This window comes from Taudactylus pleione, unplaced genomic scaffold (assembly GCF_031769625.1).
Source record: "Taudactylus pleione unplaced genomic scaffold, aTauple2 ptg002603l, whole genome shotgun sequence".
In the NCBI taxonomy this organism is placed as follows: domain Eukaryota; kingdom Metazoa; phylum Chordata; class Amphibia; order Anura; family Myobatrachidae; genus Taudactylus; species Taudactylus pleione.
The window spans coordinates 38616-66317 of record NW_028286981.1 but is presented as its reverse complement, the minus strand read 5'-3'; the positions used below and the strand labels follow the sequence as shown (position 1 = coordinate 66317).

At 45.6% G+C, this 27702-nt stretch overlaps 1 protein-coding gene across 1 annotated transcript; it reads right to left on the bottom strand.

Annotated features, from left to right (window-relative positions):
• Positions 1–5285: 5285 nt before the first annotated feature.
• On the bottom strand, positions 5286–26340 carry LOC148431238 (protein RoBo-1-like). Its single transcript, XM_088466173.1, has 5 exons — positions 26302–26340; positions 13118–13231; positions 11746–11892; positions 7739–7879; positions 5286–5482 (listed from the first exon to the last, which is right to left on the bottom strand). The coding sequence occupies exons 1-5, from the start codon at positions 26312–26314 to the stop codon at positions 5286–5288; spliced, it is 612 nt and encodes a 203-aa protein (XP_088322299.1). The 5' UTR covers positions 26315–26340.
• Positions 26341–27702: the final 1362 nt, after the last annotated feature.

Here is a 27702-nt window from a genome sequence, read left to right as displayed (position 1 = left end):
TGAGGGTAGGAGAGTAAGGTGAGGGTGGCAGAGCAGGCTGAGGGTAGGAGAGTAAGGTGAGGGTGGCAGAGAAGGCTGAGGGTAGGAGAGTAAGGTGAGGGTGGCAGAGCAGGCTGAGGGTAGGAGAGTAAGGTGAGGGTGGCAGAGCAGGCTGAGGGTAGGAGAGTAAGGTGAGGGTGGCAGAGCAGGCTGAGGGTAAGAGAGTAAGGTGATGGTTGCAGAGCAGGCTGAGGGTAAGAGAGTAAGGTGAGGTTGGCAGAGCAGGTTGAGGGTAAGAGAGTAAGGTGAGGTTGGCAGAGCTGGCTGAGGGTAGGAGAGTAAGGTGAGGGTGGAAGAGCAGGTTGAGGGTAGGAGAGTAAGGTGAGGTTGGCAGAGCAGGCTGAGGGTAGGAGAGTAAGGTGAGGGTGGCAGAGCAGGCTGATTGTAAGAGAGTAAGTTGAGGGTGGCAGAGCAGGCTGAGGGTAAGAGAGTAAGTTGAGGGTGGCAGAGCAGGTTGAGGGTAAGAGAGTAAGGTGAGGTTGGCAGAGCAGGTTGAGGGTAGGAGAGTAAGGTGAGGGTGGCAGAGCAGGCTGAAGGTAGGAGAGTAAGGTGAGGGTGGCAGAGCAGGCTGAGGGTAGGAGAGTAAGGTGAGGGTGGCAGAGCAGGCTGAGGGTAGGAGAGTAAGGTGATGGTGGCAGAGCAGGCTGAGGGTGGCAGAGCAGGCTGAGGGTGGTAGAGCAGGCTAAGGGTAGGAGAGTAAGGTGATTGTGGCAGAGCAGGCTGAGGGTGGCAGAGCAGGCTGAGGGTGGTAGAGCAGGCTGTGGGTAGGAGAGTAAGGTGATGGTGGCAGAGCAGGCTGAGGGTGGTAGAGCATGCTGTGGGTAGGAGAGCAAGGTGAGGGTGGCAGGGCAATATGAGGGTAGGAGAGCAAGGTGAGGGTGGCAGAGCAGGGCTGAGGTTAGGAGATTAAGGTCAGGGAGGCAGAGCAGGCTGAGGGTAGGAGAGTAAGGTGAGGGTGGCAGAGCAGGCTGAGGGTAGGAGAGTAAGGTGAGGGTGGCAGAGCAGGCTGAGGGTAGGAGAGTAAGGTGAGGGTGGCAGAGCAGGCTGAGGGTAGGAGAGTAAGGTGAGGGTGGCAGAGCAGGCTGAGGGTAGGAGAGTAAGGTGAGGGTGGCAGAGCAGGCTGAGGGTAGGAGAGTAAGGTGATGGTGGCAGAGCAGGCTGAGGGTAAGAGTGTAAGGTGATGGTGGCAGAGCAGGCTGAGGGTAGGAGAGTAAGGTGAGGGTGGCAGTGCAGGTTGAGGGTAAGAGAGTAAGGTGAGGTTGGCAGAGCAGGCTGAGGGTAGGAGAGTAAGGTGAGGGTGGAAGAGCAGGTTGAGGGTAGGAGAGTAAGGTGAGGGTGGCAGAGCAGGCTGAGGGTAGGAGAGTAAGGTGAGGGTGGCAGAGCAGGCTGAGGGTAGGAGAGTAAGGTGATGGTGGCAGAGCAGGCTGAGGGTAGGAGAGTAAGGTGATGGTGGCAGAGCAGGCTGAGGGTGGCAGAGCAGGCTGAGGGTGGTAGAGCAAGCTAAGGGTAGGAGAGTAAGGTGAGGGTGGCAGAGCAGGCTGAGGGTAGGAGAGTAAGGTGAGGGTGGCAGAGCAGGCTGAGGGTAGGAGAGTAAGGTGATGGTTGCAGAGCAGGCTGAGGGTGGTAGAGCAGGCTAAGGGTAGGAGAGTAAGGTGATGGTGGCAGAGCAGGCTGAGGGTGGCAGAGCAGGCTGAGGGTGGTAGAGCAGGCTGTGGGTAGGAGAGCAAGGTGAGGGTGGCAGAGCAGGCTGAGGGTAGGAGAGTAAGGTGAGGGTGGCAGAGCAGGCTGAGGGTAAGAGAGTAAGGTGATGGTGGCAGAGCAGGCTGAGGGTAAGAGAGTAAGTTGAGGGTGGCAGAGCAGTTTGAGGGTAAGAGAGTAAGGTGAGGTTGGCAGAGCAGGCTGAGGGTAGGAGAGTAAGGTGAGGGTGGCAGAGCAGTCTGATTGTAAGAGAGTAAGTTGAGGGTGGCAGAGCAGGCTGAGGGTAAGAGAGTAAGTTGAGGGTGGCAGAGCAGGTTGAGGGTAAGAGAGTAAGGTGAGGTTGGCAGAGCAGGTTGAGGGTAGGAGAGTAAGGTGAGGGTGACAGAGCAGGCTGAAGGTAGGAGAGTAAGGTGAGGGTGGCAGAGCAGGTTGAGGGTAGGAGAGTAAGGTGAGGGTGGCAGAGCAGGCTGAGGGTAGGAGAGTAAGGTGAGGGTGGCAGAGCAGGCTGAGGGTAGGAGAGTAAGGTGATGGTGGCAGAGCAGGCTAAGGGTAGGAGAGTAAGGTGATTGTGGCAGAGCAGGCTGAGGGTGGCAGAGCAGGCTGAGGGTGGCAGAGCAGGCTGAGGGTAGGAGAGTAAGGTGATGGTGGCAGAGCAGGCTGAGGGTAGGAGAGTAAGGTGATGGTGGCAGAGCAGGCTGAGGGTGGCAGAGCAGGCTGAGGGTGGTAGAGCAGGCTAAGTGTAGGAGAGTAAGGTGAGGGTGGCAGAGCAGGCTGAGGGTAGGAGAGTAAGGTGAGGGTGGCAGAGCAGGCTGAGGGTAGGAGAGTAAGGTGATGGTTGCAGAGCAGGCTGAGGGTGGCAGAGCAGGCTGAGGGTGGTAGAGCAGGCTAAGGGTAGGAGAGTAAGGTGATGGTGGCAGAGCAGGCTGAGGGTGGCAGAGCAGGCTGAGGGTGGTAGAGCAGGCTGTGGGTAGGAGAGCAAGGTGAGGGTGGCAGAGCAGGCTGAGGGTAGGAGAGTAAGGTGAGGGTGGCAGAGCAGGCTGAGGGTAAGAGAGTAAGGTGATGGTGGCAGAGCAGGCTGAGGGTAAGAGAGTAAGTTGAGGGTGGCAGAGCAGGTTGAGGGTAATAGAGTAAGGTGAGGTTGGCAGAGCAGGCTGAGGGTAGGAGAGTAAGGTGAGGGTGGCAGAGCAGGCTGATTGTAAGAGAGTAAGTTGAGGGTGGCAGAGCAGGCTGAGGGTAAGAGAGTAAGTTGAGGGTGGCAGAGCAGGTTGAGGGTAAGAGAGTAAGGTGAGGTTGGCAGAGCAGGTTGAGGGTAGGAGAGTAAGGTGAGGGTGGCAGAGCAGGCTGAAGGTAGGAGAGTAAGGTGAGGGTGGCAGAGCAGGTTGAGGGTAGGAGAGTAAGGTGAGGGTGGCAGAGCAGGCTGAGGGTAGGAGAGTAAGGTGATGGTGGCAGAGCAGGCTGAGGGTGGCAGAGCAGGCTGAGGGTGGTAGAGCAGGCTAAGGGTAGGAGAGTAAGGTGATTGTGGCAGAGCAGGCTGAGGGTGGCAGAGCAGGCTGAGGGTGGTAGAGCAGGCTGTGGGTAGGAGAGTAAGGTGATGGTGGCAGAGCAGGCTGAGGGTGGCAGAGCAGGCTGAGGGTGGTAGAGCAGGCTAAGGGTAGGAGAGTAAGGTGAGGGTGGCAGAGCAGGCTGAGGGTAGGAGAGTAAGGTGAGGGTGGCAGAGCAGGCTGAGGGTAGGAGAGTAAGGTGATGGTGGCAGAGCAGGCTGAGGGTAGGAGAGTAAGGTGATGGTGGCAGAGCAGGCTGAGGGTGGCAGAGCAGGCTGAGGGTGGCAGAACAGGCTGAGGGTAGGAGAGTAAGGTGAGGGTGGCAGAGCAGGCTGAGAGTAGGAGAGTAAGGTGATGGTGGCAGAGCAGGCTGAGGGTAGGAGAGTAAGGTGATGGTGGCAGAGCAGGCTGAGGGTGGCAGAGCAGGCTGTGGGTAGGAGAGCAAGGTGAGGGTAGAATGGTAGGAATCTCTGTACCTTGTCTCACATTGGAAGTGGGATCCCCCGCAGCCTCTCCTGCCCATCTGAGCTCTTCACTATCATGCTGCATCATGCTTCTCCCCCCGACAACCTGGCTCCTCACTCTCCCCCGGCTGTTCTCTGCCCAGCCTCTCCTTTCTTGCTGAAGGTTGCTGGACTGTGGCTCCTGCTCCAGGCATGCCGCTGACGTTTACACTCACCCGGCCAGAGAGAGGGGCCCGGGTAACAGCACCATTTTTAACTTGGTGCTGGCCGCAAGTTAATCGGAGGACAGGGAGCGAATCAGGAGCCGCCGCTGTGGACGCTCTTGATTGACTGCCGGTACGCGAGCTCCAATTGGCTCGCGGCCAGCAGCCAATCAAATATGTCGCCGGCGCTTATCCACTCTGCTGCCAGCCTGCCATCCAGGCCCCCTTTGTGCCCGGGCCCGGGACATTAGGCCAGCAGTCCCCCCCCTAATGGCGGTCCTGCTGCCTACTAACTGCAATGTATTTAAGGTGAAAAGTGAGATTGCAAAAATTCGGCAGAACCTCATTAACAAACAGGTTGTACTCGGCGCTGATTCTGAGTCGCACAAAAAAGGGGCTGCATTTTTAGGCAGCTGTAAAAGCCTGATTTATTACCTTATGATAATAAAGGTAGAATCTGTAGGGCTAATGCAGGTGTTTGTGCATCTGCCAGCAATAACACGAGCAGCCCATTGATTTTACACTATAATGTTATGTAATACTAAAGGTGCATACACACACAACGATTTTTTGAATGATTATCGTTCACGATATCGTTTATCGTTCAATCGTTGAAAAAATCGTTCACTTTCTGAGTTAAAATGATGAACAATTATCGTTCATGCCCGTTCACGTAGTTTGTAGTTCAGTCAGACTGACCAACTGAACGATTTTCATTAAGGGAATATGCAAAACTCATTTGTAGTTCAAAAAAATCATTCATTACACTTTAAAAAATCTGACAAATAATCTGACAGAAAATCGTTCAGAAAATCGTTGGTAACAAAATCGTTGTGTGTCTATGCACCTGTAAAGTTAGTCCTGCACGGTTGTCAATTCCAAGATTAACAGTCTAATCTGGATAACTAGACTATGGGCCAAATGTGATAGGGTGAGAGTTTAGAAAGTGTGAGAGCTTAGCAGTAACCTATCACATTGGTCGAGTTGTATCTTCAAAATGGGAAAACATCTGGATGAGAGTTTAAATTGTGAAAGTTTTTTAATTCTGAAAAATATGTGAGTTTGCCTGTTCTCGGACTCTATTACATTGGCCGAGTTTAAAAAGTGTGAGAGTTTCCAGCTAAATTCTAATATTTTCTAAATTCTCATCCTTTTACATTTGGTCCTTTAAATCAGTTCTAGATTTTTTTTTTTTATTGTATTATTTTCATTCATTCAGTAAATATCAACGTTATTCACATTAGAAAAACTAAAAACAACATGTTTGAAACCAAAATCAGATAAACTTTTTATTTTAAAAAAATGTGAAAATATCTGTGCAATAAATTCACTTCTTTAATTCAAAAATACACAATTATAGCGGCTGCGATAGCAATAACAATAGAAAGTAACTGGCTGCTGCGCAGACCGGAACTTCCACTGGTACATGAATAAGACACTTTAAAGTCCAGGTCAACAGTTTTAATTGACTGGGTGCCAAGGGAGCAGAAACTTGTAGTGGCACAACCCCGAATAGCCAGAGATTGTGTGATGGGAGCTGTGAAGATACACAACAAGTATTGATGAGGAATTATTGTAACTTATTTAAAATTCTAAAAAATAAAAGAGCAGCACTAAGAGGCGTATCTGTCTAGGAGATAATGTTTCAGACTAGGGGGGGGGAGCAACTCCATTACCCGCGAATACATTGCTGGTGTAAGCAGGGTCGGTGCAAGGAATCTCGGTACCCTAGGCAAATCTTCATCACACTGCCCCCTCCCCCCCACATTAACCTATATATATATATATATATATATAAGCCTTACATGTGCAACAGATGCGGAAAGGATTATACCTATAACACCATTATTGTAGAATATAAGAGAATTCACACTGGAGAATTTCGGTTAACATCTGTATATATATATATATATATATATATATATATACATAAACTACACATACATATACACAGGGTGAGATTTTGATACCTACCTGGCAGCCTGTTCCTTGCCCTCCTCTCCAAAGGAAGTAGAGGAAATACTGTAGGGCAGTGGTGTTAATCTGGACAAAGGATAGAGCCTGGCCAATACCTTCTATACAGCGCATGTCACCGCACGCTGGCAGGCTGGGTGCGGGGAAGCAGCATCCTGGCGGGGACCCGGGGACCTCACACTGGCAGTAAGTGACCAGTGCAGTTAAAAGGAGAGGCGCCCGCGCTGTTTTCACAGCGATCGTCAGCACTGTTAAAGCCCGGCAGTGGGGTAGGGCGTAGTTGCATGTGTGGCTGAAGACCCGCGGCCACTGTGAACATTAATATATACTGTAAGAAACTTTTTTTTTGTCACTGAGGGGACTCTGAGACGCCGCCTGGTGGCCGGCACTCTAGGCAGCTGCCTCAAGCTGCCTAGTGGTAGCACCGGCCCGCCCTGGGTGTAAGTTAGCGCGGCATAGCCTCACTTTACGGCAGCCTGAACTCACTCAAAAGGGCTTGTAAGCCCCATAGGGCTGCGTGCAAAGCGAATGTGGGATAGAGAGGCAGCGAGAGGTGCAAGAGGTTTCAGTGGCAAAAGCAGGATTTCTAGATGGGGATTTCCAAATGCTTGATTTTAGAGTGAGTGTGGCCAGTCCATGAAGAGGGCAAACATCTCTTACACTTTTATATATTTGTCCCTTTATTGCTTCCTCTCGGTCAGGTCCTATGCTGACACAAACCCTGAGTTCTACTATGCAGGGGCATATCTATAATGGGTGCAGGGTATGCGGTGCACATGGGCAGCCATGGTTATCTTTACGGTGATCTGCACATGCACAGTAGACTCTGGGCACAGACTAGTGCCCAGAGTCTGCTGCTGCGGTCAGCTGTCTGTCTGCTGCCGGCCACCGGGGAGAGAGGAGGGGGCCCGGATGGAGAATGCACACTGGCCCCCTCCTCTCTAAGCCCCTGCTCATATGCCCTCAATAATCACACGGGGGTCACCATTGTAAATGATGCCTCTTTTCTTGCATGGTACAGCGGCTCCACTGCCGCAGATGCAGGATTTCTCATTCCCCCTGACATCACCAACATCCAATTGGAGTTAGTGCTGCTGGTAATAATGTGTGAACCCTGGGTTGCAGTCTTGCCATCTCTATGCTGTGATCCACAGGCTCAATTCACAACTACATCATCCATGTCACTTCTTCTGTGTAGATCTGCAATAGGGAATTGCCGAATGACCTGCTCCTTGTAGTCATTCGCCAGTACCTGCTCCTTGTGTCTGGGCTATATAAGAAAATTCCTGGGAAGAACACATGACCAGTTTATTAAGCTGATCTTTTTTGAAAAAGGCAATTTGGATTCTATATGTCTCTAGCTAAATCCCTGTGCCATGGTCCAGGCTTTAAGATGACTGCTTCTCTGGTGCATGCCACTTGCCATTCAGACCACTGACTGCAATGACTTGCTACAGCTACTCCCTGGACTATTATTAGAACCTCCAGACTTACCTTCTGTATGTAAAGGTACAAACCAGAATTTGGTACGTAAACCCTTCAAACCTGGCATCCTCAAAGTATAGACCATACTATATGGTAGATCACGCTCAAAGGGCTGCTTGAGCAGGAAGGTGACTGTCCAGTTAATAATGATTTTATGCAAGCAATGACAATGTGAATAATAATCTCAGGCAGCCAGTACAGGGGGATTATAACACACCTAGATTTATTTCTCCAGATTCTCCAATGGGTGTTTCTTTATCTGTGAGGTCAGGGCTGGTACAGAACAAATGACACATGGCTGGTACAGAACAAATTACACACAACTTATAATTACCATAAATATTGGTACTTTGGAGAAGGCACATTGTTTCATCTCCAGTACACTCCATGGTGTCCCCAGTTTGACAAGAGTCAGAATGATCTGAAATGCATTTTTCGCAAACCAGTCCATTTGGCTGAGAGTTACCACCAGGTACTGTAAAATATGAAAATAAAAACATATTTAATTTAATGTGTTGAATTTTTTTAATTAATCTGATTTATGAACACAACATAATCTACATTGAAACTCTAGTCCACACCCCATATTCTTGTATGTTTATTTTGAATTGATGGACACACCTTGATAACACTATTGAGAAAGTGATATTACATGCCTGGTAAAAGTTACGTTCTGGTATGGTTAATTGCATTAGACCAGCCTTGTATATTTGTTGTCATAAATTTATTAAATTCATAAATGTATTATACTATGTTGAGTTTATTTTCATTTTGAGGTACTTTTAATTTCTTGTGACACTTAGCCACAATCATTTTTCCCTTAGCTTTGGGATATACATCCACGGTTCACTTTTTCTTAGGTATGTAATTTTTTATATCATTTTTTATAATTTTTTTATATATAATTGCTTATGTTTGGTGCTTCTTAAGAATTTGTATATAATATTATTATTATTATTATTATTATTATTATTATTATTATTACTAGTTTTAAACTATTATTAGTTTTACAATATATCTACCATTTAATTTTGACCTATTTTTGTTCCTATAGTATTACTAAGATCAATCACACTCTTTAGTAATTTCCAGTCAATTTAGACCAATGACCACCTCTTAGCACCTGAAATCACGAGGGACCGACTTAAATGCAATCCAATATATACGAAATCCGTTTTTTAGATCCATGCTCTGAACTTATGAGAAGACCCGAACTGGGACTCTGTTCTACTCCAAACGCCAAAACGATCCGTGCAAAACCAAAATGCTTATTGGGGCAAGTCAAGATTCAGAACTCCAAGGAAGAGAGGCCGACTTGACCGGCTGAAAAAGTATAAAGGAGGCGGCTAAAGAGCGCAAAGGTCTCTACACCCATGGGAAAGTATAGTGCAGCAGGAACCACCGTGTAGTTCTCTACAGCCCTGACTACTAGTATCACTGTAACCTGCTTGTTCTGGATCATCTACTCTGCAGCTATTTGGAATTACAAAGATGCCTCAAGATCACTAGTTCACACAGGGACTTCACAAGTGACCCAGTGGACTGCTAGAGTTGAACTCTCTGTACTTAAATCTCTTGGATTACCAAAAACTGCTTGAGGCAGAGTGCTACAAATACCACAACAACCATGCTGGTGCTTATTGGTAGTCTGTGATCAGGCAATCTGCTTTGCAAAAGTGCTTGGGGACAGTACATGATTCCTGCTTCTCTTAAGTAGCTAGGTAAGTAGATTATTGTATATTTTCATGTGTGTTGTGTGCCTGATATTCTACTGAACTATATGTTATTGTGCAAATCTGTAATACCGCACGTAACTGTGGTTCCCGCAACAGTTTATTTACAATTTAAGCTATTTAACCATGTCCCGTGTAGTGGCAGTGTAGTAAAAAAAAGGAAAGTTTGCATTGTAGTGTGATAAGACAGGATGTGAAGATATTTATGTATGCTTGTGATTCTAAATAAATCATTAATTTGTTGTCGAAGAAAAAACAGTGTCCTACATTGTGTCTGCAATTTAAGGTAAATCTCCCAACTAGGTTGCCTCTCTGATCACATTAAACCTGTTCCTTGTAGGTTTCTCCTTATCTTAGTGTTGAGAATGCTAATACCTAGATCTTGGGTAGTATATGAGTACCTTTTCCACCAAAATTTTAACCCAGGTTTTTGGCGGGGCAACCCGGGTCAAGGTTTGGTGTGAATGGGTCTGAGAAAAATTACACTGGTCAAGTTACCCGGGAATCTGACCATGCAAGCTACCAGGGTCAAACCCAGCATGGTCCCAGGTATTGGTGCAGTGTTATCTGACCCGGGTCACGTTAAAGCAGCTGAATGGAGCTAGAAGGTGCACTTGGAGGTGATGTCATCTCCAAATAAATGTCCATTTCTAATGACATACACAAGTTTTGCAGGGCAGACCCGGGCTCAGTGTAAACAGGGTTGACACAGGAATAACTTGGGTCCAAGGTGCAGTGTGAAAGGGGACTTATCAGGCACTGACATGGGTTGGAACCGTTTTCGAAAACTCAGGTTGGACCCGCCATTTTGATGAAAAAGGGGTATAAGTGAAATGTGTTTAATTGACACTCAACATTTTTATTTCACTTTATTACAAGCAGCCAGAGAGGAATATCCCATAGTAACATTCATGACTCTCGTCTCCTATGATGGATGTGGTCCCAAAGGATATTAATAATCTCATTTAGATCTCGGTAACCATGATACCCAAATTTCAGTACACTGTTCCCCCTTCCACCTCATTGGGCAGCCATTGTCAGATACTTAAAGGGCCACACCCCTAACACCAAAATTCAGCCTACTTCCATGGTACTGGCCATGTCCACCCCTGGAACCCACAAACTTTTAACCTTCCATTGAGGTAACGAGAACTAAGAGTTTGGTGCAGTTTTGATGTTTGTACCAAGACTTGCCAAAACTCACCCACCCAACTACAGATTAGTATTATCAGTTAAATAGTCTTTGCATTACTATTTTATAATGTGGTGGTGGCAGTGCTCATTCTGCAGATAATTGAGGGTCAGGAGCTTAGACACTGGGGAATATACTGTATTGAGACTGATTATCTGCAATTACCAATTTAATTGTGAACGTGAGGAAAGATGTAAAAAGTAATACATCCCTAACTATTATGATCCTCAGTACAAGTCAGCTGGAGGTGCCCAGTCATAAACTGCCTTCACCCTTAGTCCCAGACCAGCAGCAGCCCCTGCCAAACTGGACACCCATCTGTTCTGACATCTCAAGTGACCAATCATGCGTCCATTATCCATTCTGAACACGATAAATTATGACAGTTACAGAAGCGGGGAGAGCTAGCTTTTGCCTGAAGGAAAGTGTAGGTTTTCCCACATTGTGGTGTTGTTATTGTCACGGCCAGGGTTTCTCAGCATGGTGGTCACCGGGTATTACCTGTGAGGTCATTGTGGCGAGGGGTCTCTGGCAGCAGTGCTGGTGTTTGGCGAGGGGCATTGGCTGCGCGTGGTTCTGTGCGGGCACATTGTCACTGAGGCCTGGTGAGGCCTGGTGGTGTTTCCGTTCCATTTGGCAGGGGCGCCACCATCTTGCCTCCGGTCATGTGATTCTAGCTGTCCAATCCTGGTGGGTCATGTGCTCTTTCCAGCCAGTCACAGCATGGCACCTGGTATTTAGGAAGGTCCAGAGCCTTCCTTCTTTGCCAGTGCAACGTGTTTCTCAGCTGTGGCTGAGAGAGAGTACCAGTGCCTTACCTGTCTGCTTTGGAAGCGCTACCTAGCCCGTACCTTGCCTGCTCCAAACCTGCTGGACTCACCCTGCACCCTCCATTTACCTTTCCCCTGCCTGAGTACCTGAACCTGCTGTTTCCCTGCACCTTGCCTCACACTCTAACTCCCAGCTTGTCTTCATCACCTCAGCCTGCACTTCGTTACAGCTCACCAAACCTGCATACTGGACATATCCTGCCTGTCACTATCTGGACATTCTCACATTTGCTTCACCACAGTTATCGAGTGCACTTTAGTGCTAAACCTGGACTTTTTCTTTTGCCATTCTCATGTCTGCTAAATCACTTATTAAAAGCTCCACCTTTTTATTTAAATCTGCTTCTGTGTCTGCTCCTGTCACCACCCCGGGTCCACAACAAACCCAGACCCTCATAGTTATCATGATGCATTCTCTGATAGCTAATAAAGTTGGTACACCTGGGTAACCAATCAGAAAGCTCTGGTGATGGTTTTCCACTACACTTCCAAGTTTGATTTACATTCAGCAAAGAAATTATAATGCAAAAATATCTGCATACTGTAATTGTGAGAGAGAATGAAGGAATTAAAATTAAACACTTACATGAAGGTGTCGATGGAATACAGTCATCTGAATAACAACAGGAAGTTGCTACCCTGATCTTCCCATTGTTAAAGCTTATACTTCCTTTTCTATTACATGCAGCCGTAGGTACACAAGACATCTGAATTAGATCAGATGTGATCCCATCTATGGTATACAAAAATGAATAAATAAATAAATAATGTTTTACATAGGCTGATAAAAATTCCCCTTTTCTCCTACCCAATAATAGATCTCTGCCAACGTCTCACAAACAAAACCCCAATGGCTTGCACTATTTAGCAGGTTACTGACACATACATAACTGGGGCCAGGGCTGGATTAAGGTCTGTGGGGGCCCCTGGGCAACAAACTTGTTGGGGACTCTATATACCACCGTTTCTTGTCACCCTAGGAACATTTATTTCTTTCTATGCCCCTTAATGCCCCCAGTAGTAATGCCCACTGTAGTAGTGCCCCTTATGCAATGTCCCCAGTAGATGTGCCCCTTGTAATGGTCCCCCCTATGCAGTGCCCCTTGTAGTAGTTCGCCTTATGCAGTGCTCCCAGTAGTGCCCCTTATATAGTGCCCATAGTAGTATTCCCCCATAAGTAGTGCCCCCAGTAGTGCCCCTTATATAGTGCCCCCAGTAGTGGTCCCCCTAAACAATACCCCTTATAAAATGCTCAAAGTAGTAGACCCCCTAAGCAGTGCCACTTATATAGTCTCCCCAGTAATGCCCCCCTATGCAGTGCCAGTGCCCCCAGTAGTGGCTCCCCTATGCAGTGCCCCTTATATAGTGCCCCCAGTAATGCCCCTCTATGCAGTGCCAGTGCCCCCAGTAGTGACCCCCCCATGCAGTGCCAGTGCCGCGACCGCTGCTATCCGCTCCTCTGGCAGGCAGTCTATGGGAGAGATGTCATGAGGAGAGATATCATGACGTCTCTCACATCACCCACTGTGGGAGCCAGAAGGTGGCTCCCTCCGTGGGTTCAGCAGCCAATGAGAGTCTGTGTAACAACAAACACACCACCGCCGGCACCCGGCGGCAGTGTGTTTGTTTTGTGTGTAGTGTAGACCGCACTACTGCTGTCCGCGCTACACTGAATTTGTGTGGGGGCCTTCTATGTGTGGGGGCCCCGGGACGACCACCCCGGTCGCCCCGCCCATAATCCGGGCCTGACTGGGGCACCTACAAATCATTTTAGTTGCAGTTTGGTTTCTCGGCTGCTGTTAAAATTAACCTATACTATTATCTATGAATATTTGTTTACATACAGTATGAAATGACCAATATGCGTGCACAGTACTTTCACAGTGTTCAATAATTAATAATGCCAGTGCCTGCATCTTGCAGACTATTATATGAGGCCCACATACTGTATAACATACTTGTGATAGTTGATGACCAGGTACCACCACAAGAATTATTCGCAGGGCATGTCAGTGTCCCAAAGCAAGCGGAAGTATCAGTGCCCAGACACACCTTGCATGTAAGAGCAAAACCTGCAAATAAAAAAAAATACAAGAAACAAGAAACCGAGAGTGGCGCTTATCAACAAGCAGCTGTAAAAGGGAGGGTGTTAATCTCCTTAGTGCAAATCAATAGATAAAAAATAAGAAATAAACAGCGCTAGTGTGGGAAGTGCAATTCTAAGTGGGGTTCAGGAAATCACCCTGGGTAATATCGATCTACAACAAATGTATTAGCATATGGCTTGGTTAAAAAAGCATTTATTACATCATTTATAAAACACAATATTGATAAACTGCTCCCTACATAAGGGCAGTAGTGTAACTGCACGAATATATCATATAATATATATATGTATCAGTCAATTGACTCTGATATCTTACTCATATGGGAGGCACTGGTGTAAGTAGTAAATGTTGGTATGTAGATTCCGGAATATGATCCAGTAATGAAAGAGACGTTACCAGTCCTGGTTAGCAAGATGTCCTCACAATAATGTCCTCTTAAAGAGGGATATTCCAGTGGTGTCTCAGAAGGAAAATATAAACTGGTCCGGATCCTGTTGAAATATCCACAGTGGTATAAAGTCCTCCCAGAGTAGATTCAGCATAAAGATGAATGTAGGCACTACACATGCACGATATAGTTGGCAGGCTCAACGCGTACCCACACCTTCGTCAGGAGCAAGTGTGTCACATTATTGCGAGGACATCTTGCTAACCAGGACTGGTAACGTCCTGTAGGGAGCAGTTTATCAATATTGTGTTTTATAAATGATGTAATAAATGCTTTTTTAACCAAGCCAGATGCTAATACATTTGTTATAGATCGATATTACCCAGGGTGATTTCATGAACCCCACTTAGAATTGCACTTCCCACACTAGCGCTGTTTATTTATTATTTTTTAAATAAAAAAAAATACATGGAAGAAGACGAACCTGTTCAATAACAAATATTTGTTCATTAAAGATCGTGTGATGTCAATTGCGCAATTTCAATAATTAAAAAAAAATAGATCCACACCAGTACGCTCTACATGGCTATGGCAAAGCCCTAAGATCCCATGTAGATCTCACATGTGGCTTGAGCTCTGGAGACTTAGGTTTCCTTTAGGTTCTTCTCTCCACTCTCCAGCCAGCTCCAATATGGTTTATGGGGGGAGGGGGGGAGGGGGTTGAGGGGAATTCAATTCATCGCGATGTGTAGGCTTTGCATGCATTTAATTCAGCACATGGAAGAACAAATTGCTTTCATAGAGGTGCACAGGAAAACTTGCAATGCTAGGGCTACCATAATTGACTGATGTATGCGCAGTCTGGCATTGCGGTAAAATGAATTCCTCCCATAGGGTTTGATTTCCAAATTTTTTTTAATAATAAAGAAAATATTTTGAATAAATTAATTTGTTTGAATAATGTGGGTAAGATGTCATATAAGTGATTTAGGGGTGTATGTATTAAAATCGTGAAGCCATTTTTTTTCCCAATATGCAGCTCAGTGGGAAGAATTATTGCTTGCACAATTATCCCCGCTATGCACTAACTGTAACTCGCAGCAACACTGGTAGCTATGGCCACTGCCTCTGCGAGTTACATCCCCAGGTTATCGGAGGAGTCTTTAACATTATTGAAAAGCTGATAATGTGCAAAGTGTCAGTTTTATGAACCGATCGGAGGCTACAGGAGAGGGATCGTAAGATCCCTCTTCTGCGAGAATGCCTCCATAGGCATAAAGTGGTTTACGCTGTAATTTTTGCTAAATTTTATTAAAATCCAGCATGTTCAATAGAACCCTTAATTACTAAGCAATGTATAAAGGGAATCAGTATGATTTACTGCCGGCAAATCCTGACAGCGGCAGCCTGGCAGTGGTGAAAATCCCAATAGTCTAAAGGTAAGTATTGACTAACCCTATTCTACCCCCTAACCCTCCCTTAGGGGTACCTAACCCAAACCTTCCCCCTAAGTGCCTAAACCTAACCCCCCCTTCCCCACAGCCTTAACCTAAGTCCCCTGGGGGGGTGCCTAAGCCTAACCTCCCCCTGGGGGTGCCTAACACTAACCCCCCCTGTCCCTAGCCTAACCCTAACCTCCCGGGGGGTGCATAACCCTAAGTCCCCCACGGGAGCCCCTAACCTAACCTTCGATCGGTAAGCCGGATGTCGGGCTCCCGGCGTAGGTCTAATGACAGGCGTCGGTATTTTGACACCTGTCATTAGACACTTGCCGGGATTAGACAGTCCGGAAGCCGGCGGTCGGGATTATGTCCGTGGGCTTCCCGACTGCTTACCGTATAAAGTATCGATAGCAGTTTCAAACAAATTTCTAATATTGCTAATGCAGTCGCAGCTGTTGTGATATTGCACGCAGCCACCTGGAACTGTATTGAGACGCCAACCAGCATTTTTGCAAATCCAAATATCTGCATACATTGATGCAGTATCAAACGCAGATCATTCGATGATAGCAGACCTGAGTAAGTCTATGATCGCGCAAAATGGCCACATTAACTGAGGCTCTAACGTCATATTTTCTGCGTACGGGATCGCAGATGTAGGCAGATACACGCCCTGAAAAAGGTCACGTCACGTCTGCGTTTTTGCTGCCAATGCCCTTAAACGCCCCCAAACAGTCCCTGACTGTCAATCGCTTTGTGATTAATTCCTCACTATGAGCAGAATCGCAAAGGTACCTTAGCGCGTGCGCAGTGCCACCGTGACACGTGCGCATTTGGATGATAACAATATCTTCATTGCGTCCACAACTGAATCAGGCCCTGGGGTATATTTACTAAAGTGGAGGATTTTAGAAGTTGAGATATTGCCCATAGCATCCAATCGAATTCTACTATACTTATCAGTTATCTAGCATCGTCTAGAAGATAATAGCTATAATCTGATTGGTTGTTATGGGCAACATCTCCACTTCAAAAAACCTGCACTTTGGTAAATATACCCTTTATGAAACAGTGATAACCCCTCTCCATCGCATGAAGACGGCGTTACTCACAGCAACCAAATCCCAGAGTGCATCGCACGCCGGGGCTTGATGCATATGAGAAAGGTGGTCAAACCCGCATTTTCGTAGTTTGACCAAATTTTTCCCCTTGATGCATCTCGCCCTGTGTGTTTTACAAGTGGATCCATATAAGTGGCCAAGGGAAACCTTATATGAAAATTCATGTAAGCCATAGGGATCATTGTGCCTTAAAACCGATGCAGAGTAATGGTACTGACTATAACAATTTAATGTATATACAGTATATCCGATTTCTTTATTTCCCCAAAGTATATAACAGCTACATGCATTGCAGTGTACATATATCTACTAGTTAGCAGTTTGTTAAAATGACGGGACATTGTAGCGCCCACGAAAAGTACTTTCTGTCATTTCTGCTCGCCAGCTCGGGAGATTGTAAGTAGAAATGTCAGTGCTGGCAGCTGTGTGCACCCAAACGGAGCAACAGGTGAATTGCTCCAGCAGGCGCCATTTAGTGGTTGTCGGTGCGCAACGCACTTGAATTCCCCCCATAGAAGTGAGGAGCAGCTTTAACTATATAGAGAGAGAGAGAGAGAGAGAGAGAGAGAGAGAGAGAGAGAGATATAATAGTGAATAAATATATCCCTTAGTGCTACAGACTAAGATGATGCAAATACCAAATACACGTTGACTTTCAGCCAGAAAGTAGTGTACCCAATATCTGAGAATTATCTCATTATTTATTTGAGTATAAAGAGGTTTGGGGGTGAAAAGTTAATTAACTTATTTTAGTTATAATTGTCTTCAGTATAATTTTGTGATAGTTAATGTATTTTATATATTTTTCTGTAGGCAAACACTCACCAACACATTGTTTTTCAGGGGTTACAATCAGTATAGTTGAAGAGGCTGTTTATAAAGTCTGTGACATCAGATCATAGAAAGGATTTATCACACTCCCCTGAACAGCTCTGACAGTCTCTCACTTTTAACTATGTTGGGACATTTGTTCAATACAGACCCGATATCTGCAGGAAACCAGGTGATAGGACAGGTAATTGGAACAGATTATGGAGTGTAACATAGGTTTACCAGTCGCTGTGAGAGCTGAGAGGACACACAGTAATCTGAGGAGTGATCCCATTATATATTGCAGGAGATGAGCACAGGAACAACGGTATACCAGTCTACTGCAATGTAATCAGCCAGCTGCTGATATTATATAGATCTAAAGGAAGGTGGGGCTGGAATAACCTCAAAGAAATGTGCACTACAACTCATTGCTGTAAAAGAGTAACAACTGATTATGTATTAACAAATTAAAAATGTATAATATAATAAAAAAGGCGGGAAAGCAGGGATCATGAACACACCTGGAAAAACAGGAATGTATAGTAAATTATCTATATATTAGAAATTAACAATTCAGTTTTGGCTCAAACTTCCCACCAAATTCGTATCTCAGAACAAGGCAAAACATCACCGAACCACTTATCTTATAATCAGCAGTTCGGTTTTTGAGAAAACCAAACACTACTGATCTTTTGGGTTCAGAGTAGAACCGAGTCCCGACTAAAAACCGGATCTCACATGTTTTTGATCCCTCCCTTGTGAATTTTAGGTGATGTGAGGTGATTAAAATTCACTGGAAATAACTGTTATTCATGTTAATAATTAGAGATGAGCTGGTCCGATTCTCAGAGAACTGGACCCACCCGAATTTCCAGATCCGAGGCGAGAACTGAGTCCGGCTCGAGTTTTCCCGCCTGACTCGGATCTCAAAGTGAGGCAAAACGTCATCATCCCGCTGTCGGATTCTCGCGGGTTTTGAATTCTATAAAAGTCCCCACGATCTGCGCCATTTTCACTCCGGCTGTGGAGAGTGTAGTGAACGGATGTGCTGTGTCCATCAGGGCAGGGGCTGCTGTGTCCATCCAGGGGTTGCTGTGTCTATCCAGGGCAGTGGCTGCTGTGTCCATCCAGGGCAGGGGCTGCTGTGTCCATCCAGGGGTTGCTGTGTCCATCAGGGCAGGGGCTGCTGTGTCCATCAAGGGGTTGCTGTGTCCATCCAGGCCAGTGGCTGCTTTGTCCATCCAGAGGCTGCTGTGTCCATCCAGGGCAGGGGCTTCTGTGTCCATCCAGGAGCTGCTGTGTCCATCCAGGGGCTTCTGTGTCCATCCAGGGGCTTCTGTGTCTATCTAGGAGCTGCTGTGTCCATCCAGGAGCTGCTGTGTCCATCCAGGGGTTGCTGTGTCCATCTAGGGCAGGGCTACTGTGTCTATCCATGGGCTGCTGTGTCCATCCAGGGGTTGCTGTGTCCATCCAGGCCAGTGGCTGCTGTGTCCATCCAGGGGTTTCTGTGTCCATCCAGGCCAGTGGCTGCTGTGTCCATCCAGGGGCTGCTGTGTCAATCCAGGGGATGCTGTGTCCATCCAGGGCAGGGGCTTCAGTGTCCATCCAGGAGCTGCTGTGTCCATCCAGGGGCTTCTGTGTCTATCTAGGAGCTACTGTGTCCATTCAGGAGCTGCTGTGTCCATCCAGGGGTTGCTGTGTCCATCTAGGGCAGGGCTGCTGTGTCTATCCATGGGTGGGCTGCTGTGCCCATCCAGGGGTTGCTGTATCCATCCAGGCCAGTGGCTGCTGTGTCCATCCAGGGGCTGCTGTGTCCATCCAGGGCAGGGTCTTCTGTGTCCATCCAGGAGCTGCTGTGTCAATCCAGGGGCTTCTGTGTCTATCCAGGAGCTGCTGTGTCCATCCAGGAGTTGATGTGTGACCATCTAGGGCAGGGGCTGCTGTGTCTATCCATGGGCTGCTGTGTCCATCCAGGGGTTGCTGTGTCCATCCAGGGCATGGGCTGCTGTGTCCATCCAAGGGTTGCTGTGTCCATCCAGGGCATGGGCTGCTGTGTCCATCCAGGGGTTGCTGTGTCCATCAGGGCAGGGACTGTTGTGTCCATCCAGGGGTTGCTGTGTCCATCCAGGGCAGTGGCTGCTGTGTCCATCCAGGGGCTGCTGTGTCCATCCAGGGGTTGCTGTGTCCATCTAGGGCAGGGGCTGTTGTGTCTATCCAGGGACTGCTGTGTCCATCCAGGGGCTGCTGTGTCCATCCAGGCTGGTGGTTCAAATCCTGGCAGCGGCAGCCAGGCAGGGGTGAAAATCCCGATTGTCCAAAAGGTAAGTATTTACTAACCCTATTCTCCCCCTTAAACCTAACCCTCCCTTAGGGGTGCCTAACCCTAACCTCCCCCCCAAGTGCCTAACCCTAATCCCCCCTCTAAGTGCCTAAACCTAACCTCCCCTTCCCCGCTGCCTAAACCTGTCCCCTGGGGGGTGCCTAACCCTAACCTCCCACCGGGAGTTCCTAACCCTAACCCCCCCATCCCCTAGCCAAAACCTCACCCTCCCAGGGGGTGCCTAACCCTAAGTCCCCCCCAGGAGCCCTTAACCTAACCCTAAACTCTGTGCGGCTGTCCGTGCCCGGCGCCCGGCTTACTTTCAATCGGTAAGCCGGGTGTTGGGCTCCCAGCGTAGGTAAAATGACAGGCGTCAAGATCTCGATGCCTGTCATTTAACCCTTGTCGGGATTAGACAGTCAGGAAGCTGCTGGTCTTGATTCCATCCATTGGCTTCCCAACTGCTTCCTGCTGTGTCCATCAACGGGTTTCTGGATTCATCCTTGGGGCACGGGCTGCTGTGTCCAACCAGGGGTGCTCTGTCCATCCAGGAGTGCCCAGTGTATAAAAAAATAAAAGCTAATAATAATATAAATAACAAAAAAATTATATATATATTTTTTGTGCCGTACCCAAGTGTACTATATTATTATACTTTTTTTTAATGTGACGCTGCCTGTCAGACCGCAGTTTAGTATTCATACACGTTATGTTTGTGACACTGTAAGTGGTAGCGTAGTGTATAATAAATATTGTGCCACTAAGTGGAAAACGCAGAGTATTGGTAAAATATATTGACACTGTTAGTGGAAACGCAGTGCATTCGTAAAAAATATTGTTACACTATAAGTGGAAAATGCAGTTATTATTACATACAGTTCTAATTTATGAGTTATTTCCAATTATTATTTACAATTTTTATATGTCATACGAACTGTACCTGACCATGCTATTATAATATATTATGTACCCATCAGGAGCTATATGAGCATATGAAGTTAAACAAGCATAGTCACCACATCCTTTATGCTAATTCTTATAATAGATCTATTTTTATAAATTCATGAGATTAATTGCTAAGGGAGCTCAATTAGATAATTTATAAATGAGCACAATAAATCCTTATTCTTTTATTGGATATATATTAAAAGCTAATTTTTAATTATACTAACAAATCATTTATGTACAAAAGAGTGCCCCACGAAGGAATCACTATACTGATGATTGGTTTTTCCAATTATTGTTACTTTTTTAGTTCTAGTTACTCGATTCCAGGGAGCATATAAAATTTATCTTATAATAAAATTATTATATAAGATATTATATATATGGTACATATTGCTGGTTTCACTTATAGATGTGAAATATAACACTGGTTATTATTCCTGTGCGGGATATTCTGGTTTCTTTGGGATAAATTACTTTTAGTGAATCAGCGTGAGCCACTAATCTATACAGTATATATCGGGCAGACTGCACTGTGGGCCTGATTCAGAGCCGCTCGTAAGCGGCCGCTTGTTCGTTCCGAGCGATGTTAGCCCAACTGCGCATGCATACGGATCGTTATACGCATGCGCTAACCAGTCAGTGCGGCCGAAATTCATGTGCTCGCAAAATAGCGAATGCCTGCTATTTTGAGTGACAGAAAGAGGCGTATGTGGGTGGTAACAGGGGAAGGTGCTTGAAAATGGGGAGTGGAAATCAGAACGCAGGCGTGCTTAAAGGTCAAAACGGGCATTTTATGGGTGTGCATATTTAAAACAGCAGCGTCATGGACCACGTCACTGGGTTATTTTATAGTCAGAACTGCTCGCAAAATTGTAGTAGCAAACACCAACCCCAAGAATAGCGAGCATTTCATACCCTGGTCGATGTACTCGATTAATCTAATAAATAGCGGACATGACGTAGGATGCGAGCGGCCAGGGGGCGTATTTTTCCAAAAAACGAACGCAAGTTTTGTTCGCTCGTTCAGACATAGAGGCGTGAACAGACCGCAAACAGCGAACGGTTCATTTGAATAGCCACCCCTAGTTTTAGAACGAACGACCGCAAATAGCGAGTGGCTCTGAATGAGGGCCAGTGACTGTTAATCCCTGCCTGTGTCTCCGCTCGCTACAATGCTCATTCCCTCCTGTCAATAAGCAATGGGAAGGAGGTCTAAAAGGCTTTTTCAGGCTCCACCCACTTCCCTGAGGCTCCAAACCTTTTCGGAGGCATCCATTCCATGCACAGTGAAGTTTGGACTTGGCGCTAGTTGGAGGTATGTAGGTGGTTGTAAAATTATGGGGGCATCCATGCATGGCAAAGTTGGGAGGTATGCAGATGGTTGTAAAATTATGGGGGCATCCATGCACGGAAAAGTTGAGACTTATGCATATGGTTGTAAAATGATGTACAACAAGATATCATTATCTTTAGTGAAGTGTCAACATTTAAAAATTATTTTAGTAGCTCTTAAATTTACTTCAGTGTGCATGCAAAGTTGTTCAACATGTTTTTGTAACTGGTATTTGTGAATTGTATTGTTTTGAGAGTCTGTGTACTGAGATGTGAGCATTATGATAACTTAACATTATTTTCTAAACAGGAATAACAAATAGATATTTGAGTGTGGAGGATCTTGTTGCCAGGTTGGGGGCCACTGAAAAAATCATGTCACCCATGAATATAGGGGGAAGGGCTTGGGGGGATCTTGCCTCCAGAAGCCACAGTTGAAGTTCCATCCGTGGATAATATGAAGGGTATGAAGGGTATTGATCAATCATCAATAATCAATCATCACCCTTCATTTCAGCAACACTGCAGTGTGGCTGCCTCCATAATATTTTTGTGCAGGCTCAATGTGTCTGGCCCCATACATTTTGTGAGAAAGGAGATGGAGAGTTGCTCTCTGTAATCAAGATGAGGAGCCTGTCTGAGGGAAAAGGCAGTCAGGGACAGTGACTTCCTCAGCATGCATTCCTGCACAGCAATACCATGGTAAGGGGGAGACCCACAGTGCTAGCCATAATAGATTTGTACTGCAATGGTTGGATAAGACCGGAGTTCCACCAGTGTTGGACCCAGAGTAGGTTTCTGGCTGAGAGATAGTCAAGCCATTCTTCCCCTCAGCATTGCTTCTGAAGTGAGTATTGGGGTGCACTAAGCTGAGTATTTGCGTCGGGTGACAGAAAGCCTAGCTTTACCCCTGTGTCAGTCACATCCACAAATGTTAAGTTAGTGAATGTGACACACACACACACACACATATAAATGGGATTGTTTGGGGAAGGGGGGCCCCAAATAGATGGCTTACTTAGGGCCCTATGATGTCTAAATCCGCCTCTGAGTCCAGCCAGTGGGCATAGAGACGAAATGTGTTGAGGCAATCCTGGACATGACATGCACCCTTTGCCCATGTGAAACCTGATTTGTGACTTGGTTCTACAAATAAGCCTTATCGCTTTTTTATGTATGTGATTTTATTGCTCATTAAATGTGTGCTTTATACGTATTACACTATTGTTGACATTCTTTCCATTTTGCAAACAAACTTGGAGTGACATTGTGGTTGTCTGGATCAATTTGACTATATAAAAGGGTGCCATTATCATCTCTATATATATATAGAGTACTGTTATGATACACCCGGATGGAGCTTCAAGAAAGCCTTAAAGTCACTTTTGGCAAGAACAATTTGTCAGGTGTCCTCGATGTGAAGAAGGCTGACTCCAGCAAATACTAGCCGCACATGATATAAGTTGGGGACACAATACTAGTACTGAGTGTTAGCAGAGAGCCAGACCAGGGGCATGGAGTCTAACCCATCGGCGGTATTCACCAGGGTCCCCTGTAAGGAAGTTTGGACTTTGTGGCATCCGATGGGCAGATCGATGCCCCCTGGCTGGGTCACTCAGTAATAGCACAGAAACAGGGAAAGGCAGGACACTAGCTAGAGTAGTAGCAGAATTAGCTACACAGGAAGCAGACTGGAGTAGTAGCAGGGCCAGCAGCACAGGATACTAGCTGAAGTGCAGCAGAACCAGCTAAGCAGGATACTAAAGGTTTGTAGCAGTACCAGCTACTCAGGATTCAAGCTGTAGATGGCAGAAACAGCAATGCAGGATACGAATCAGGATTGTAGCAGGGGCAGCTACTCAGGATGCCGACACTGGAACCAACAGGATCACTGGCAGGCAGAGAACACTGGCACCAGGAACATGGACCAGAGGCTCATGCTTCAATCATAAGCTATAACCAGCATGGTCTGGCAGTGCTGACTGCAATATCAAGGAGAGAGGAACCAAGCCAGATGCCAGGCTAGGAAAGCCCTCTAATTGTAATGCATCTTTTGCAGCTGGAGCACTGCACATCTCCACTATCTAGCCCCACACCGCCCACAACCCCCATGGCTGCCAGGTGTCTTGTTGCCTAGGAAGCAGTGGGGAGCTGCCAGCTGGATGTGACATGATGTCCCGGTCACCTAGCATTAACCAGGACTTACAGCAGAGACGAGCCGTGGTGGCTTGTAACAGGTACGAGCACATACACTTTATTGGTTTTTGTTTACATTTGGATTGTTGAGGCTCCTTCTTTGTTTTGAGCACTTTGCACTGTTTTGAAGTGGTTTTCTTTATACACTTAAGGAAAATAATAATATAGGAACCAGCACTTAATAGTAAATATACTGTATGTTACTACAACATATCTATATGAGAAATGGATGTATAGCTATAAATCAACACATTTATTATAATATTAAAAACAATAAACAATAAAATTGATTTATATTAGCAGCTTAAGGGAATCTCAAAGTGCGCTGTCTAAAAAAACTGCTTATGAGGACTCCTTAATGTGGTTGTAACTGGTAATTAGGACTTGTTTTTAGGACAATCACTTAATTGTGTAGACAGCAAATATTTACCAAATGGTATTTTTTAGATAAAATCAGTCCCATTAGCGAGAATCCGCAGTATATATATATATTGGATCCAAGGTTACAAGGCTTTAGGCTTGTACAAGGCTTCTAGGTTTTATTTCAAAGTGGGGTTTTTTCTAAGTGGGACTACATGTACAGCATAACTTAGAGAGTTAGTCAGGAGTTCTTACTAGCTATATCCTCTGCGATCAGTGAGGGATGATGATTTGACGGATTTTTCCATTCTTTCATTGTAGGTAATCATATATTTGCACCAGGCATCTATTATAGAAAAACCAATGCTGTTTGGAATTCTCATTTGCTAGGTAATCATATATTTGCACCAGGCATCTATTATAGAAAAACCAATGCTGTTTGGAATTCTCATTTGCTAGGTAATCATATATTTGCACCAGGCATCTATTATAGAAAAACCAATGCTGTTTGGAATTCTCATTTGCTAGGTAATCATATATTTGCACCAGGCATCTATTATAGAAAAACCAATGCTGTCTGGAATTCTCTGATTTGCTGGGTAATCATATATTTGCACCAGGCAACTATTATAGAAAAACCAATGCTGTTTGGAATTCTCATTTGCTAGGTAATCATATATTTGCACCAGGCATCTATTATAGAAAAACCAATGCTGTTTGGAATTCTCATTTGCTAGGTAATCATATATTTGCACCAGGCATCTATTATAGAAAAACCAATGCTGTTTGGAATTCTCATTTGCTAGGTATACTGTCTTTAATTAATATCTGTAAAATCCAGAGTAACTTTAAATGTAATTATCTAGTCAGATCTTGTCTCCTAGCTTCATGGGATGCTGTTTTGGATCAGCTTGTTTGTATTAGAATTTTATGACTTGTTTCTGGTGTGGGTGAGGGTATTGAGGGTGGGTGTAATCAGTGACTACACATGTTATGCTTAACTATATAATCAGTAGGTTACAAGGCTTTAGGCTTGTACAAGGCTTCTAGGTTTTATTTCAAAGTGGGTTTTTTTCTAAGTGGGACTACATGTACAGCATAACTTAAAGAGTTAGTCAGGAGTTCTTACTAGCTATATCCTCTGCGATCAGTGAGGGATGATGATTTGACGGATTTTTCCATTCTTTCATTGCAGGTAATCATATATTTGCACCAGGCATCTATTATAGAAAAAGCAATGCTGTTTGGAATTCTCATTTGCTAGGTAATCATATATTTGCACCAGGCATCTATTATAGAAAAACCAATGCTGTTTGGAATTCTCATTTGCTAGGTAATCATATATTTGCACCAGGCATCTATTATAGAAAAACCAATGCTGTTTGGAATTCTCATTTGCTAGGTAATCATATATTTGCACCAGGCATCTATTATAGAAAAACCAATGCTGTTTGGAATTCTCATTTGCTAGGTATACTGTCTTTAATTAATATCTGTAAAATCCAGAGTAACTTTAAATGTAATTATCTAGTCAGATCTTGTCTCCTAGCATCATGGGATGCTGTTTTGGCCACGTAGCCACTCAGCTATCAACGTCTACCCACGGCTAACCAGCCGCTCCACGTAGCCACTCAGCTACCAACGTCTACCCTCGGCTATCCAGCCGCTCCACGTAGCTTCCTAGCTACCTCGTTACTGCCGCATTCCTCAAACTCCAGTCAGTTCGCTGCACCCTTTCATGCGGAGAAACTTCATTAAGCCAAGTCTCCTCCAGCGAGCGTCTGCGCCAAGTAATACAGATCCAAGGCCCAGTCCGGAAACACAGCTCCTAAATTCCACGCTTGTGACATCGGGTAACTACATAATCCACATATTAATTTATATAATGTACAATGTGCTGTAAAAAAACGCATGTAATTGTCATTTGTAAACGATATGATACAGTAGCTCAATAAATGTTAAAGAGCAGCAATAAATAACAACATTCAATTCATAATACAGTCAAACACAATGCAATAAAATACTACAAAGTTTAAAAAGTTATAAGATTTTAAAAAGTCAATACTTATCTGAGTAATGTGCAAAATGTTCATGAGGCAAAAGAAGCAGCTTACCAATGCATTTCATCCCTCTAGGACTTCATCAAGGACCCCTTCGACCTCTTTCAACCCTGTTACAAATAGCTTAAATTTCTTCAGATGGGTTGGTAAAATGGCTGGAATGATGAGCACACTGTTACATTTTTGTCACAGGATTTTCTAAAAATTCCTGCTGTACACATTACTAAAAATACATAAATCCCTTACCCAACCCTCGGGTAATGCTTTGTATCTGGAGCTCAAAAGGACCGTGGTCATGTTCATGTACGACTATGAAATGACTCAAATCATGTCAAATTAGATGTATTCTAAACATATTGCCTTTTATATGCATTTCATAGACAAACTTCTTTTGCTGTTGACTGGAGATGCTAATGCACTTAGGGCCTCATTCAGAGGCGGTCGTTAGATGCAAGCGGTCGCTCTGAATCAGGGCGGCCGCTTACATCCTGGTCGGCCGCCTCCTTGTTGATCGTTAAGCTGTGGGTTACCACCCACAGCTCTAACGACCGACATGGGTGATGGTCACGATGGTCAAGACCATCGCGACCATCGGGGCTTATGACCAGACCCTAGGGTAGGGTCTGGGCACTCATAAGCCCCAGGGAGCTTCCTGGTCTGTTTGAGCAGGAAGTTCCCCACTGACATAAGCAAAGATGTCAGTGGGGCCGCCCCCAAAGGGCAAGCGTTCTAACTGGAACACCTCTGTTTGGCCGGGCACGCCCCCCGGCCTGCCCAGCAAACGGGGCGAGCTGTCACTCAACATCAACTGCTCGCCCTGTCTGCTACAAGACCCCTAATGATGGAGTGTCCGTCGTTAGCCGGGTCTCGCACATGCGCACGACGGAGCCGGCTCCATCGTGCGCATGCGCTGTGGGGCAACATCGAGTCGGTTGAGAGCGCTCAGCGCTCACGACCAACTCTGAATGAGCTCCTTAGTGCCTTCATCGTTTCTTTGAATGATATAACAGGGTCTATAAGAGTTACATTTCCGAGCAGCCCACACAACATTGCCTTTGTGTATGTGTCCAATTCTTTTAAATATGGACTTTTTTCAACAGAAGTTTTTAAAAAAACTGACAGATAACAAAAACCTCTTATTGGCCAGCAGTTTTCATCCTCAGCCATTTAAAAGAGGCCCCCCATTTTCACAGCTTGTAACTTCTGATGTTAACAAACATTGAGAGGCCCTAAGAAAAATGGGACATAACTTTATCAACAGGGGCTGAGATCGAAGAGAGGTGCAAGAAGCCTTCATATAGATAGGGAGGAATAGCTTGTTCCGAAAATGAGAAACAATGTGATGGAAAGAATCATATTCTCAAGCACGAATTTGATTTCTTCAGACTTGATAAGAAAAGCAATTCTCAAGCATTGGCATATTATTAAAACAGATCCAGTATTGGGACAGAGTAA